Consider the following 15,393-nt stretch of genomic DNA (forward strand, 5'->3'; position numbering starts at 1 on the left):
TTCCTTTCCTCAGTACCCATCATTACCACACAGTCAAGGTTGTAGCTAGGTATTGGCTTGGGTTATAGTATTGGTATCACCCTCTGATTCTGGTATCCCTTCTGTATATGTCCTGTCCCACCACCACGACTCGCATCTCTGCCATGGAATCTCGTGTCGCCGCAAACACCTTACTCAACCTTCCCACTCAGTTCGCTGAAGCCATTGATCATGCTTTTGAAACTCGATTGCCTATGTCTTTCGAGCAATTTCATCGTGAACAAACCGCTCGTAGCGACGGCGAGGGTTCTGCTCCTCCTTTCACTGATCTTCCTCCACCTCGTGACATGGATCGCATCCAAGCTCCGCGTAGTCTGCTCACCTGTGGCAGTGCTATGGTCAAGCCATCATGGTTTCCGCGATCGAATTTCCTTGATTTGGCGATGGTGACGATTTATTAGCCTGGATGTATAAGGCTAAACAATTTTTTGTTTATTATGGCATTCCCGATTCTCAGCGTGTGGTCACAGCTTCCTTCCACCTCGAGGGGGAGATTCTTCAATGGTATAGATAGATGGATTGTTCCACTACTACTCCCTGTTGGGTGGACTTCACTCAAGCCCTGTGTAAGGAGTTTGGTCTTTCCGAGTTTGAAGATAGTGCTGAGGCACTCTTCAAACTTCGCCGAACAGGTACCCTGCATGATTATATAGCTGACTTTTGCAAACTTACTAATCGTACTTATGATGTTGGTCTTCTCTTGTTAAAGAGTTGTTTCCTCGGTGGTCTTAAACGGGAATTAAAGTATGATGTGAAATTGTTGAAGCCTCATTCTGTTTATGATGTTATTGCCATAGCGGTTCAATTAGTTACTAAGTTTCAGGAGCTCAAAAGCGGCATCACTAAACCATCAGCCACAGTCCCTGAACACCAACCCAACACTACCACAGCCGTCTCTCCTTATGTTCCTCGAGTCCAAAATTACCCTGTTAAGAAGCTTTCTCCAGCTGAAATTCAATTAAAACGGGACAAGTGCGAATGTTGGTTTTGCACTACCAAATGGGTTCTGGGTCATAAATGTGGGTTGAAGTAATTACTTATGCTCGATGTTACTGACCAAGAGGAGCTTGATGAGTTCACCTCCGACTCACCTCCTGAAGTTCATCACATGGAACTCAGTAAGTGTGCATTCTATAGGACCACCGCCACTCCAAGGGCTCAAACTATGAAAGTGCAGGGCACTCTCCATGGTCATTCTGTGAGGATTCTGTTAGATTCCAGAAACACATATAACTTTATTGACACTCGCTTATTAAAACAATGGGACCAACCGGTTCATCCTATTAAGACATTTGAAGTCATGATTGCCGATGGTGGTAAGGTCTAAAGTTCAGGTTGTTGGAGGTCCAGTGCATTGTCCTTAGGGGGTTATGATTGCAGTGTTGGGTTGTGATTTAGTCCTAGGGGTTTAGTGGCTCTTTTCCATTAGCCTTGTATTATGGGATTTCCACCACTTGACTCTGGAATTCACGAAGAACAATCAGCAATACAAATTGCTTCATTTGGCGACTCCACCCTCTATTATCCAAGAAGTCTTCTTACAGCATCTTGAGAAAGCAGTTGCTAATTCCAACTTGGGCCTTTCATTGTATTCTATGGAGACACAACCGGTGCTTGTACATGACTTTGAGTTGTACCCAGCTCAATCTACACAATTGAACAAACTATTGGCTGACTTCGAATCCTTCTTTGTGCTGCCATCTCAACTTCCACCCTCCCGCTCACATGATCACCACATTCCATTGCTGCCCGATGCCAAACCACCTAATATACGACCCTATCACTATGGGCCTCTTGCGAAGAATGAGATTGAACGAGCTGTCAATGAATTATTGGATGCCAGCTTTATTCGCCACAGTCATAGTCCTTTTTCCTTTCCCGTACTTCTTGTCCGGAAGAAAGAGGGCACTTGGCGTATATGTATTGATTATAGGGAGCTTAATGCTCTCACTATCAAAGACAAATATCCAATTCCTCTGATTGATGATCTCTTGGATGAACTTTGTGGTGCCACCTATTTTTCAAAGTTAGATCTTCGCTCTAGTTATCACCAAATCTTGATGAAGCCTGAAGATGTTGAAAAAATAGCATTCAAAACTCATGCGGGCCATTACGAGTTCTTAGTAATGCCTTTTGGGCTTACTAATGCCCTGGCAACATTTCAACAACCCATGAACGACATTTTCTGACCTTTCTTAAGGAAGTGTGTACTCGTATTTTTTAATGATATCCTTATCTACATCCACTTTTGGGAGGATCACATGTCTTACTTATTGGCTGTTTTCTAAATCTTACCGCAACATAGCTTGTTCCTTAAGAAATCCAAGTGCTTTTTTGGTCAATAGTCTGTTGAGTACTTAGGCCATATCGTGTCTCGGGAAGGGGTAGCTGCAGATCCTTCCAAATTAGAAGTCATCCGTGATTGGCCAGTTCCTAAGACTCTTAAAGGATTGAGGGGTTTTTTGGGTCTCACGAGATATTATCACAAGTTCATTGTTGGATATGGTCAGATTTGCCAGCCCTTATATCAATTGACCAAAAAGGACAATTTCCACTGGACTCCAGAAGCTACAACAACTTTGAATCAGCTTAAAGACATTATGACATCCCCACCAGTTTTAGCCTTACCTGACTTCTCCAAACCCTTCGAACTGGAGTGTGATGCCTCAGGTAATGGCATTGGAGCCGTGTTACAACAAGGGGGAAGACCTCTTGCCCTTACCAATCAAGCACTTGGTCCAAAAAATCAATCTTTCTCAACCTATGAACAGGAGCTTATTGCCATAGTTTATGCTATGAAGAAATGGCATACCTACTTACAAGGCAGGCACTTCACCATTAAAACTGATCATTGCAGCCTCAAATACTTCTTGAGTCAGAAAACCAGTACTCATTTCCAACAAAAATGGGTTTCTAAGCTTCTTGGCTATGATTATGAAATCCAGTTTCGTAGTGGCAGTGACAACCATGTTGTTGATGCTCTCTCTTGTGTACACGGCTCTCCTTTCCTTCCTGAATGTGCAGCAATATCATATCCTCACTTTGGTTGGTTTGATGAACTTCGACAATATAATGAGCAGGGTTCTTGGATTCAGAGTAAAGTTAAGGAGTATTTCCACGCACAGAAGACTAATGCCACAACCCCTACATCTTTTAATTACTCTTTCCAAAATGGGTATTTACAGTATAAGGCACGGATATTGTTAAGCCCTTCCTCTCCTTGGCGCATTAAGCTTGTAGAATCTTATCATTCCATACCTGTTGCAGGTTATCAAGGTGTGATTAAAACTTACCACAAACTTAAGAAGAACTTTTATTGGCCAGGTATGAAAAATGATGTCAAACTCTTTGTCTCTGAGTGTCACATCTGCCAACAACATAAGTATGAAACAGTGGCACCTCCTAGAAAACTGAGGCCACTTCTAATTCCTGAGTGAATTTGGGCTGATATAAGCATGGACTTCATCGTCGGACTTCCTAATTGCGAGGGTAAGACTGTTATCATGGTGGTGGTTGATCGGCTGTCCAAATATAGCCATTTTGTTCCTATGGCACATCCATATACAACGGCTGGTGTAGCACAGCTCTTTCTTGAGCATATTTTCAAACTCCATGGCATGCCCAACTCTATAGTAAGTGACCGCGATCCCATCTTCTTAAGTACCTTTTGGAAGGAATTATTCAAACTGCAAAATGTTAAGTTGTGTATGAGTTCGGGCTACCATCCTCAGACTGACGGTCAAACTAAGGTTATGAACTGATGTTTGGAAACCTACCTGCGCTACTTTGTTGGGAGCCAACCTAAAAAATGGGTGCAATGGTTGTCATGGGCCGAATGGTGTTTCAATACCTCCTACCACACTTCTTCTAAGTTTACACCCTTCAAATAAGTGTATGGCTATTTCCCACCTCATATCACACCGTATGAACCTGGTTCTACAAAGTTAGCTTCTGTGGAACAATGTTTGGTTGAGAGAGAAAAGGTTTTTGAGATTTTGAAAAGGAACCTTGAATTAGCTCAGACAAGGATGAAGTCACAAGCTGATCAAAAGAGATTGGAATGGAGTTTTGAAGTTGGTGATATGGTTTATCTGAAACTTATTCTTTATCAACTCCAATCCTTGGCTGCACACAGTTATCACAAACTGTTACCCAAGTTCTATGGTCCCTATAAGGTTCTCAGCCGAGTAGGTGATGTGGCTTACAAACTTGAACTTCCAGCAACTTCTAAAGTCCACCCTGTTTTCCATGTCAGCAGTCTTAAGAAGCACTTAGGTCCGAATGTGGTAGCCAACAACCTGTTGCCCCAAGTTACAGAAGACGGTGTTCAGCAGTTGGTTCCTGCCTCTATTCTTGCCAGGCGCATGTATAAGAAGGGTAATTCTGCCAGAGTTCAATTGCTTGTTCAATGGCAAGATCAAGATGCCGGTTCTGCAACACAGGAGGACTTTGAAGACTTCTAAGATCAATTCCCTGCTTTCTATCCTTAACCTTGTGGACAAGGTTTTCTCGAAGGAGGGAGTGATGTTATGATCTTGCATTTGGCCTCGGGAAAATAGCCAAGTATCTAAAACCCTCGGGAAATAAGGTAAAGGTGCAGCAGAAATTAAATGAGAAAAGGAAATAAAGTTTTATTAATGTCAAAGGATTTTTATTCTAAAACCACTAGGAAAAAGACTAAGTCAAAGTCAGAAATTAAAAGGAAAGGGAATATAGGGTGCGGCAAAGGCAAAGGGAAAGAGGGAAGGTCTTAAATTAAAAAGGGAATGTGATTTGGTGCAGAAAATAGGAAAGGGAAGGTCTCCCTTGTGCGGCAAGGAAGGAGAATGGAATGGGAAAGGGAAAGGTGGTGCGGCAAGGGCTCGAATGGTGCAAGGAACCTTTGGTTTGTGTCCTAGAATGCATAGGAGACCTTCAATGTTGCTGGAACTTAGGGACATTTAGGATTAGGAAAGGTCAAACCAAAATAGGAAACCTTGGCTTAACTTTCCTACTTCGAGTAAGAATCCTCATTTGAGTAGGAGCATATGCTATCGATTCCAAGCCCAATTTTGCTCCAAAAGGCTCCAAAATGCACCTTATTGCTTCATAAGGCCTATGGACCTACAAACACATGAAAATAGCTTAAAATACTAAAATAACTAAGAACTAATTAAGTAAATGCAAGGAAACAGGCTAATTAAGTCACATAAATATGCTCCTATCAAAATTCATGGATGCAATTTAAGTGTCGGCCCTCAACCAACATACATAAATAAGTTTTGATTACTCAGATAAGCAAATCACATTCAAGACTTAAGAAACAATAACTGGATGAAATCAATTCATATAAAACATAATCATGGCTTCGAATTCACCTCCAACTATAAAGAAATTAGTTCCACATGATTGCAGAAATTAACAACGAGATCAACATAATTGCAAAACTAAAACAAGGATAGAAGACACCCCAGAGACGCTCCAACACTCCCAAAAGCTTGGGCATAGGCACGGCACAAAGGCTTCTCCCTTCCTTCCTTGCCTACAACACTAGGGTGGTTTTGGTGTATGTGGTGTTTGATGGCTGAATGTATTATTGAATGAATGAATGGCCGGTAGTAGGGGGGTTGCGGCACAAACATGAATTTATATATATATATATATATAATGCATGGCAAACCCTAGGGATATCAAATTAGGGTTAGGGTTTGGTAGAAATCAGGTGGGAGAAGGACTAGGGTGCACCAAAATCTGAAAGGAAAAGGATTGCACAATCCTAGGAGAAAAGGATTGCAGGTTTTAGGGCTTCTAGAAGAAAGAGAGGCGCCACTTTTCTAGGGATTCTAGAAACAATGCGTTTTGTGGTAGAAATTGGACTTCTAGAGGGAATAAAGGTGCGGCATTCTTTTAGGATCAGATACGGTCTTCTAGAACCATATATTTAAGTGTATAAATATGAAATTAAGCCCTTTTTGTAGCTAAAATTAAGGTGGAACAAGATTAGGTTAGGATAAGGTTTGGATAAGATAAGGTTCTTTGGATAATGTTCCATGTTTCTTGCTCTTTCCTTATCTTCTTTGTCTTGAACTTGTTTCTCCAGATTTGTAGCATGTTCCTAGCCTCTTTTGACTCCAAATTCGTCCATCCACCTTTCTCCATATGCAAGCTATCCATAATAAGCCCAAAACTTCTCTAAAAGGCTCAAAATTGCCTTTTCTTGCCAACTTTGTCATTAGGATCTACAAACACACGAAAATAACTTAAAACACTATAATAAGTAGTAATTAGCTAACTAAATGCAAGGAAACAACATAACTAAGTAGCATAAATATGCTCCTATCACATCCTTGTTAATTTTTAACAAATAAACCATCACTTCTAGTCAAACTTTTTTTTTTTTTTTTTTTTTCATAATTAAGCAAAATTTTTATAAATTTACATTGTTATGAAAAGAAATTGTAAAACTTGGAGAGTAAATAAGTACATATGGTGTTTTGAACTCATGACATCCTCATTAATTTCAAACAACAAAAACCACCAGTTTTAGTTAAATTACTTTGTCATTTAATCAAATTAAACTTAAAAACTGAAAACTAAACTAGACTAACACAAAATAAGAACTGAGAGGGATTTTTGACGAATTTTAAGAAACCAAAGTAAATAGCAGCAATTAAATTGAGTTGTAAAGGGAATATGGGTGAAAAGCTAGCTAGAGGATTCTTCTCCACACATGAAACATATGCACATAAATCGATTTCTAGTTATTATTCCTATAAACCATGAATGACAATGCCCCAAATTAACTGTGAACTGCACAAATTAACTCTCAGATTCTCATAGGCTCATTGAATTGGACTCAGCGACGCAACCAAATTATTCTTCTCAAGTTCCCTAACTATGAAAAGCATGATAGAGATACATCTCAAAGATCATTAAGTTCTGTGAAAATCATAAGCATTGACGATGCATTCTTAACTATGAAAAGCATGATACTCCTGCCAAGAATTTACTTAACTCAATCATGACTAGTGACTTTTACTACTTGCAAATATAAGTTCATAAATGATTAGGTGAAATTCTCTTATATTCTAGCATCAAACCCCTGCATGCAAACTAAGTATGCATCCTTAATAAACATACAAGAATAACTTTTCTATAAACCAAATAAGTAAATCGCATTCATGTTTTATGAAACAATAACTGGATGTAATCAATTTATACGAAACATATGATCATGGCTTCGAATTCACCCCTAGCTAAAAAGAAATTTAGTTACGCATGTTCAACATAACTGAAAAACAATCTAAAATAAACATTAAAACTAAACAAGGATAGAAAGAACTATGAAAACTCCAATGGTTGAATGGCAGGTTGCGACACAATCTCCCCCCTTGATATTTGCGGCACAACTTATTTATATAGGGCAAAGGGCATGGCTGAATCCAAGGAGAAAAAGGGTTAGGTTGTTTGAATTATCTTAGGACTCTTAGAATCAGATGGGAATTATTTAAAATGTGATAAGGATTCCTTTTGCAGCTGGAAATAAGATGAGATAATATAGGATGATAGGAGCATATTTATGTGATTTTATTAGCTTGTTTCTTTATATTTATTTAGTTAGTTTCTATTTATTATAGTAATTTAACCTATTTTTGTGTGTTTGTAGGTCTAATTGGCAAAGGTGACAAGAAATGACATTTTGGAGCAATTTGGAGCAGTTTTGGGTTGGAATGGATAGCTTGCTTATGGAGCACAAGGGATGGACATTTTTGGTGCTTACAAGGTGCTAGGAATGTGCAAGGAATCAGGAAGAATTTATTAAGGCTTGGAATCAGCTGAAAACAAGGAGACCTTATCCTGTCTTGTTTTATCTAAACCTTATCCAAACTAATCTTATCCTACAATAATTCCAGCTGCAAGGGGGAATCAATTTCACTTTAAAATCACCTAAATATCTGGTTCTAGAAGCCCTATCCTCTGCCCTAGATTTGTGCCGTAAAAGCTAACCCTTTTCCCCTAGGAATCTGCCGCATCACCCTAGTCTTTTTCTTTCTTGGTTTGTGCCATGTAATCTTTCTCCTTGACAGCCTTTGTCGTGCCCCCTAGCCTTATAAATACACCACACATCTGCTGCATAAAGGGGGAGCTTAAGAGACAAATTCAGAAAAATAAACACAGTGCCGCATCTTTGCAAGGAAGGAAGGAGAAGAAGAGCTCTATGCCATGACCTGCCATCCAAGGCCATTGGAGTGCTGGAGAGTTTCTGGGTTCTTTCTATCCTTATTTTTAGTTCAATGTTTAAATTAGATTGGTTTTGTTTAATTGCAAACATGTGAAAGTAATTTCGTTTTAGTTAGAGGTGAATTCAAAGCCATGAACATATGTGTTATATGAATTTGATTACATTTAGTTATTGTTTTGTAAAACATGAATGGGATTTACTTATCTGTTTTATAGAGAACTTATTCTTGTATGTTTATTAAGGAGGCCTACTTAGTTTGCATGCATGAATTTGATGCTAAATGTAAGGGAATTTCACCTAATAGTTATGAACTTATATTCACAAGTAGTACAAGTCACTAGTCATGATTGCGTTAAGTAAATCCATGGCAGGAGTATCATGCAGTTCATAGTTATGAATGCCTTGTCTATGCTTATGATTTTCATAAAACTTAATGATCTTTCATATGTATCTCTATCATACTGTTCATGTAGGGAATTTGATAAGAATAATTTGATTGCGTCACTGAGTCCAATTCAATGAAATTAGGAAAATTTGAGAGTTAATTAGTGTTGTTCTTGACTAATTTGGGGCATTGTCATTCATGGTTTCTTGGAATAATAACTGGAAATCGATTTGTATGCATATGGTTCATGTGTGGAGAAGAATCCTCTAGCTAGCCTTTCACCCCTTAAGTCACCTTAATTTCGTGCAACCTTTACTTAGTTCTGCAACTTATTAGTTTTAAGTCAATTTTCGTCAAAACACATTCCCCTTTAATGTTTTGAGTCAAGTTAGTCAATTTTCGTTCAAATCACCCTCTAGTTCCTGTTTTGAGTCAATATAACTTAGTTTTGTGTTATTTGAGTCAGTTTAGCTTGTTTTGAGTTGTTTGAGTCTAGTTTTCTGTTTTTGAGTTAAATAAGTGTAGATTAGCATCCCTTCTAATCCCTGGCCTAGAACGATCCCTACTTACGCATACTACAATTGTCTAAAAAGGGTTTAATTTGTGCGTTAGTTTATATCACATCAAATTTTGGCGCCGTTGCCAGGGATTAGCAAAATTGCTAATCTTCCTTTTGTTTCTGTTTTTGTTTTTCTTATGTTTCTGATTTTGTTTTGTTTTGGTTTCTTTGTTTTAGGTATTAGTTTATGACTCGACGTTCTCAACTTGTTCCTGCACATATATTGGAATTTGACGACGATTTTGAACAAACTTTTAGATGGAAAAGGAAACAACCAGAACCCAATGCAGCTAGTTCTAGCTCTAAATTCGAATTGGAAGAAGAAAAGAAGGAAGAACAGGACATGGTTGTGGACAATCGAACAATCAAGGAACTTTCAGCCTCGAGTTTGGACAATGTTGTGCCTATTTGCTTTCAATACCCTCGAGTTTGCTGCATCATATTCCCAAATACCATGGGATGTCCATGGAATATCCGAACAAGCATTTGAAGGAATTCAAAGTGGTATGTTCGAGCATGACACCAATCAACGTGGATGGCAATATTCTGAAGATGAAAGCCTTTCCATTCTCTCTTTTGGGAAAGGCTAAGGATTGGCTCTTTGAATTAACACCTGGAACCGTTAATTCTTGGGAAAGTATGAAGAAAGCATTCTTAGAGAAATTCTTCCCAACTTCAAGAGTCATTCTTTTGAGGAAGAGAATTAGTGGAATTCAACAAGGCCAAGGACAATCCTTTCCAGCATCTTATGAGCATTGCAAGACTTTAGTTGCATCTTGTCCACAACATCAAATGAAGGAAGAGATTCTAATTCAATATTTCTATGAAGGACTTCTTCCAATTGAAAGACAACGCTAGATGCTTCGGCACGTGGTGCTTTGGTTGACAAAACCCCAGTTGTTGCCAAGATGCTAATAGCCAATCGAGCCTTGAATCCACAACAATATGAGGGAGTTTGACAAAGGGACCCCCCACGGCAAACCCAAGTGATTGAGGTAAGTGCAATTTCCAAACTTCAATCTCAAATGTCTAATCTTTATGTTCTTCTATCATAGGTTGTTGATGGATCCAAAGTACAAGGAGCAAGTGCTTGTGGCATGTGCACTATGCAAGGACATTCAACTAATCAATGTCCTCAATTGATAAAGAATGGAGGATGGAAAAATGCTAATGCCAAAGGATATCAAGGCCAAAATCAACCAAGGCATGACCCATTCTCTAACACCTACAATCCGGGCTGGAGAGATCATCCAAATATGAAGTGGAGGGAACCTCAACAAACTCATCAACAAGGCGGATATAGACAGCCACCTTCGGGACTTTATCAAAGGCCATTCGCACCACCACAACTCCCATCACAATCTGCCCAACCAAATTCAGGTTCGTCATTGGATAATGATAAAATTCTTCAAGTACTAACTTTTTTAACGTAGGGCTTACAAAACCAAGCCAAGGAGATGGGCGAATTGAAGAATCAAATGGGGCAGATGGCGGAATCATGGGACAATTTAGGGAACAAGGAAAACTGCCGTTGTAAATCCGAAGGGAGGTTTTGAAACTGCTCAGGTTATCACGTTGAGAAGTGGCAAGGAGGTTGGAACCAACCCACAAACGTCCAAATCAAGTCAAAATGAGGATGAAAAGCTGCTGCTCAAGGAAGAGGAGGATGCCAAAGCCACGGCAAGGGTAGAACACCCCTTGCCGCAGCCCCTTAAGGACCCTAAGTCGTCCAACTCAAGTAAGGTAGGTTCAAATTCAATTCTTTCTAACCCTATTCCACCAAATGTGCCTTTTCCTAGCAGGTTCCAACAATCTAAGAAAGAAGAGAATGAAAAAGACATTCTAGAAACCTTCAAGAAAGTACAAGTCAATATCCCACTCCTTGATGCAATCAAGCAAGTTCCAAAGTATGCTAAATTTTTGAAAGAGCTTTGCACAACAAGGAAAATGATTTTGAACAAGGAAGTGATACGGGTAAGTGAGAATGTTTTAGCAATTTTACATAGGAAATTGCATCCTAAATGCAAAGATCCAGGTAGTTTCACAATCCCTTGTGTTATTGGCAATACTAAGTTTGAACATGCTATGCTAGATTTAGGTGCTTCCATTAATGTCATGCCTTACTCTATCTATCCATCCATGAACCTAGGAGAGCTTAAAAATGATGGTGTTATTATTCAATTAGCTGATCGTTCTAATGCATATTCGGAAGGAGTTTTGAAAGATGTTTTGGTGCAGGTTAACCACTTGATATTTCCAGCAGATTTTTATGTGCTTGACATGGAAGATTCGGCCCATTCTACATCATTGCTGATCCTACTTGGTGATGTCAAATTAACTAACACACAAATTAAACCCTATAGTTGTAGTATATGTAAGTAGGGATCGTTCTAGGCGGGGTTTTAAAAGGGATTGCTAATCTACTTAAAACTGACTCAAAAACACAAAACTAGTCTTAAAAACACTTAACTAGACTCAAAGAACTCAAAGCAAGCTAAATAGACTTAAACCACACAAACTAAGTTGAATTGACTCAAAACAGGTCCTAGAAAGTGATTTGGACGAAATTTGAACTAAAAAGACTCAAAATACTCAATATGGACTGATTCTGGCGAATTGAAACTAAACTAACACAAATAAGAACTAAGGGGTTATTTGGACAAATTTTAAGCTTTACTGGACTCAAAACACTAATAGAACTAAACTTAAATGGATTCTAACTAAGTTAAAACACAAAATATTAAAGGAGGACTGATTTGGACGAAATTAACTAAACTAAACAGATTGCATAAACTAAACAGGTTAGACACGAAATTGGGTGTTTTAAGGGTGGATGGCTAGCTAGAGGGTCCTTCTCCACACATGCACATATGAAACACAAATTGATTTCTAGTTATTATTCCTTTAAACTATGAATGACAATGCCCCAAATTAATCGTGAGAAGCACAAATTAACTTTCAGATTTTCCTAGTTTCATTGAATTGGATGGAATATGCATCGGTAACCAAATTATTCTTATCAAGTTCCCTACATGAACAACATAATAGAGATACAATCAAAGATCATTAAACTTTTTGAAAATCATAAACATTGACAAGGCATTCGTAACTATGAACTGCATGATACTCTTGCCCAGAATTTAGTTAACACAATCATGACTATTGACTTTTACTACTTGTGAATATAAGTTCATAACGATTAGGTGAAATTCCCTTATACTCTAGCATCAAATTCATGCATGAAAACTAAGTATGCATCCTTAATCAACATACAAGAACAAGTTCTCAATAAATTAGTTAAGTAAATTGCATTCACAATTCAAGAAACAATAACTGGAGGAAATCAATTCATATAAAACATGTGTTCATGGCTTTGAATTCGCCTCTAACCAGAAAGAATTTAGTTCCTCATGTTCATAACAATTGAAAAGCAAATTAAAATAAACATGGAAACGAAACGAGGGAAGAAAGAACTCTGAAAGTCTCCAGTGGATGCAGGTGGCTTGCAACATAAGGTCTTCCTTCTCCAATGGAAGCCACAACAAAGCTTCTTCTTCTCCAAAGGCTGCGGCAAAGGGGTATGAATTTCTGAGTATATGGTGTTGTCTTCCTTTATTTTCTGCGGCAAAATAAGTATATATATGTGTAGCACGGCAAACCCTAGACATTAGGGTTTGGACTTAGCAGAAACTATGTGGAAGAAGGCTTGGATGGTGCGGCACAAATTCAGGAAAGGGGTCATGGCCCAATTTATTTCTGATCCAAGAGGGAAAAAGGAAAAGGGCCAATTCAATTCAGAATCCAAGAGGGAAAAAGGAACACAAGGTGTGGCACTTGTTTAGGGATTCTAGAAACAATGTGTTTTGTGACAGAAATTGGGACTTCTAGAAGGGATAAAGGGGAAGGGTGCGGCACCCTTTTAGGAGCAGATAAAACTTCTAGAAATCAAGTATTTAGGTCCCCTTGCAGCTGGAAATAAGGTAGAATAAGATTAGGTTAGGATAAGGTTTGGATAAGATAAGGTTGTTTGGATAATGTTCCATGTTTCTTGCTCTTTCCTTATCTTCTTTGTCTTAAACTTGTTTCTCTAGATTTGTAGCATGTTCCTAGCCTCTTTTGACTTCAAATTCGTCCATCCACCTTGCTTCATAAGCAAGCTATCCATTCCAAGCCCAAAACTGCTCCAAATAGCTCCAAAATGCACTTTCTTGCCTCTTTTGCCATATAAGCCTACAAACACACGAAAATAGCTTAAATCATTATAATAAATAGAAACTAACTATGTAAATGCAAGAAAACAAGCTAACTAAGTCGCATAAATATGCTCCTATCAAATTCCCTCACACTTAGCTTTTGCTAGTCCCTGAGTAAAACAAAGAAAACAAAACACAACCTAAACCTTCCAACAATTGCCTCAGGGATTTCCAATGCAACATGACAAGTTAAAAATCACTACTCCCACAGATTTTAGTTATCCTTACTCTTGAGCATACACATAACCATAGTAACCACTCACTAGCTCGCATTTAATCAATTAAAACAACATTTTGAATGTAGTAACATGCCTTGGAGAATTCACTCAATTCCTCACCGGATATACTCTCTATTTTCACACAGATTTTCTGACTACACTCCCTACACTAGGTATATGTGAGAAGATTGATGTAAACATGTAGGGTAGCACTCACATATGTATAATCAAAGAAAGCACTTTCTCGAATTATTAACATGTATATGATCTCATGAATGGAATGCCACTACTTAGACGCGAGAACCAGGGATACCATATGCTCAAACCAATTTTAAACTCCACATATTGAAACACATAACAATCAAGATAGAAGTCTAAAGGTTGTAACGGGGCTAAGGTATTGGCTAACAAAGAAAGGTAAGGATAAACGAAAGTTCTTAAAGCACTAGTAAGCAAAGTAATGAAATAAACACTTAGAATTCACTTTTGAATGCAGAAATCAACTTTGAACACAAAGGGAAACTTCACACAACACTTAGGGTAAGATTCAAACTTTTGGACCCTTTCTTCAACAACCAATACTTGTGAGTTTATTCTCACTTATTTTCAACTCTTTTTCTTTCTTTTCTCAACTTTTCTTTTCTTTCCCTTTCTCTTTCTTTGGCACACAAACGTACAACTTCATGGAATTCCAACGAAAAACCTTCCCCCACACTTGTTTTTCTGCAAATTGTAGATCAAAAGGAATTCCCACTAAGTCATGCTTCACTATCCTTTAATAAGAAGGGTATGGATAGTCCTATCCTAGGCTAGGTAAGGATAATGTGGCTAACAAAGAAAATAGGCTAAATAAGGCTCAAAGGGGTTAAACCTACAATACATATGCAAAGGGTAAGGCTTTTTGGCTTTGGTTTAACTAAACAACTTCATCTTATTGTATGTTATGCAATCAATTTTATGCTTTGAATGAAACGAGTATGAATTCTAGTATTTAGAACTATAGTGATGAAACGCATTCTAAGTAGCAACCAAGCAAAGAAATAATGAGATCATGCAACGACTTTAGAAAACAAAAACATCTCAGATTATTAACTCTCCAAATAAAGTTTAGGCTTAAGTCTCTCAGGGTTGTAGCGTTAGTTTGAGTTCCTTCCTTCAAGCATGGTAAAAAACTGATTTTTTTTCTTTTTGTGATTACATGTGAATTCGTTAATGACAACTACAACTAAGAATAAACCAAAGAGCATATCAAACTTCCATCCATGTTTGTAACTTTCTTTAACAGTCATGTAGTTAAAAACAAAATCCTCATCATTGTTTTTCAAACACTCTTTTTCAAATTTTCGGATTTTCTGTTTAAGACACATTAAAACACCTCAAAACACACTAAAAACACTTTAAAACAGTGAGTAACAACTTTAGAAGTGATAGGTGATAAAATCTGACGAAATTCAATGCAAAATCATTTGTTTACCCCCTCCCCCCTCCCCAACACTTAAACCAAACATTGTCCTCAATGTTTCAAACATAGACTCACAAACAAACAAACAAATAACACAACTAATAAACATGACAATTATGGCAAAGTAAAAGCAATAAAGAGAAGGGTAAAAGAAAGCAAATTTGGTTGCTGGAGCTAGAATTCCATCATCTCCTCGTTTGAACACATGGGTTGCCTTCCAAGAAGCGTTTTCTTTAACGTCTTCCAGCCGGACGAT

The 15,393-nt window shown here is 38.1% G+C and overlaps 1 protein-coding gene across 1 annotated transcript; it reads left to right on the forward strand.

Moving 5' to 3' along the window:
• Window positions 1-3,494: 3,494 nt before the first annotated feature.
• On the forward strand, window positions 3,495-4,502 carry LOC148691668 (uncharacterized). Its single transcript, XM_088683381.1, has 2 exons — window positions 3,495-3,671; window positions 3,984-4,502. The coding sequence occupies exons 1-2, from the start codon at window positions 3,495-3,497 to the stop codon at window positions 4,500-4,502; spliced, it is 696 nt and encodes a 231-aa protein (XP_088539507.1).
• The last annotated feature ends 10,891 nt before the right edge of the window (window positions 4,503-15,393 follow it).

The sequence above is a fragment of the Pyrus communis genome, chromosome 13, assembly GCF_041283825.1.
Source record: "Pyrus communis isolate YQ-2024b chromosome 13, ASM4128382v1, whole genome shotgun sequence".
NCBI classification, from domain to species: Eukaryota; Viridiplantae; Streptophyta; class Magnoliopsida; order Rosales; family Rosaceae; genus Pyrus; species Pyrus communis.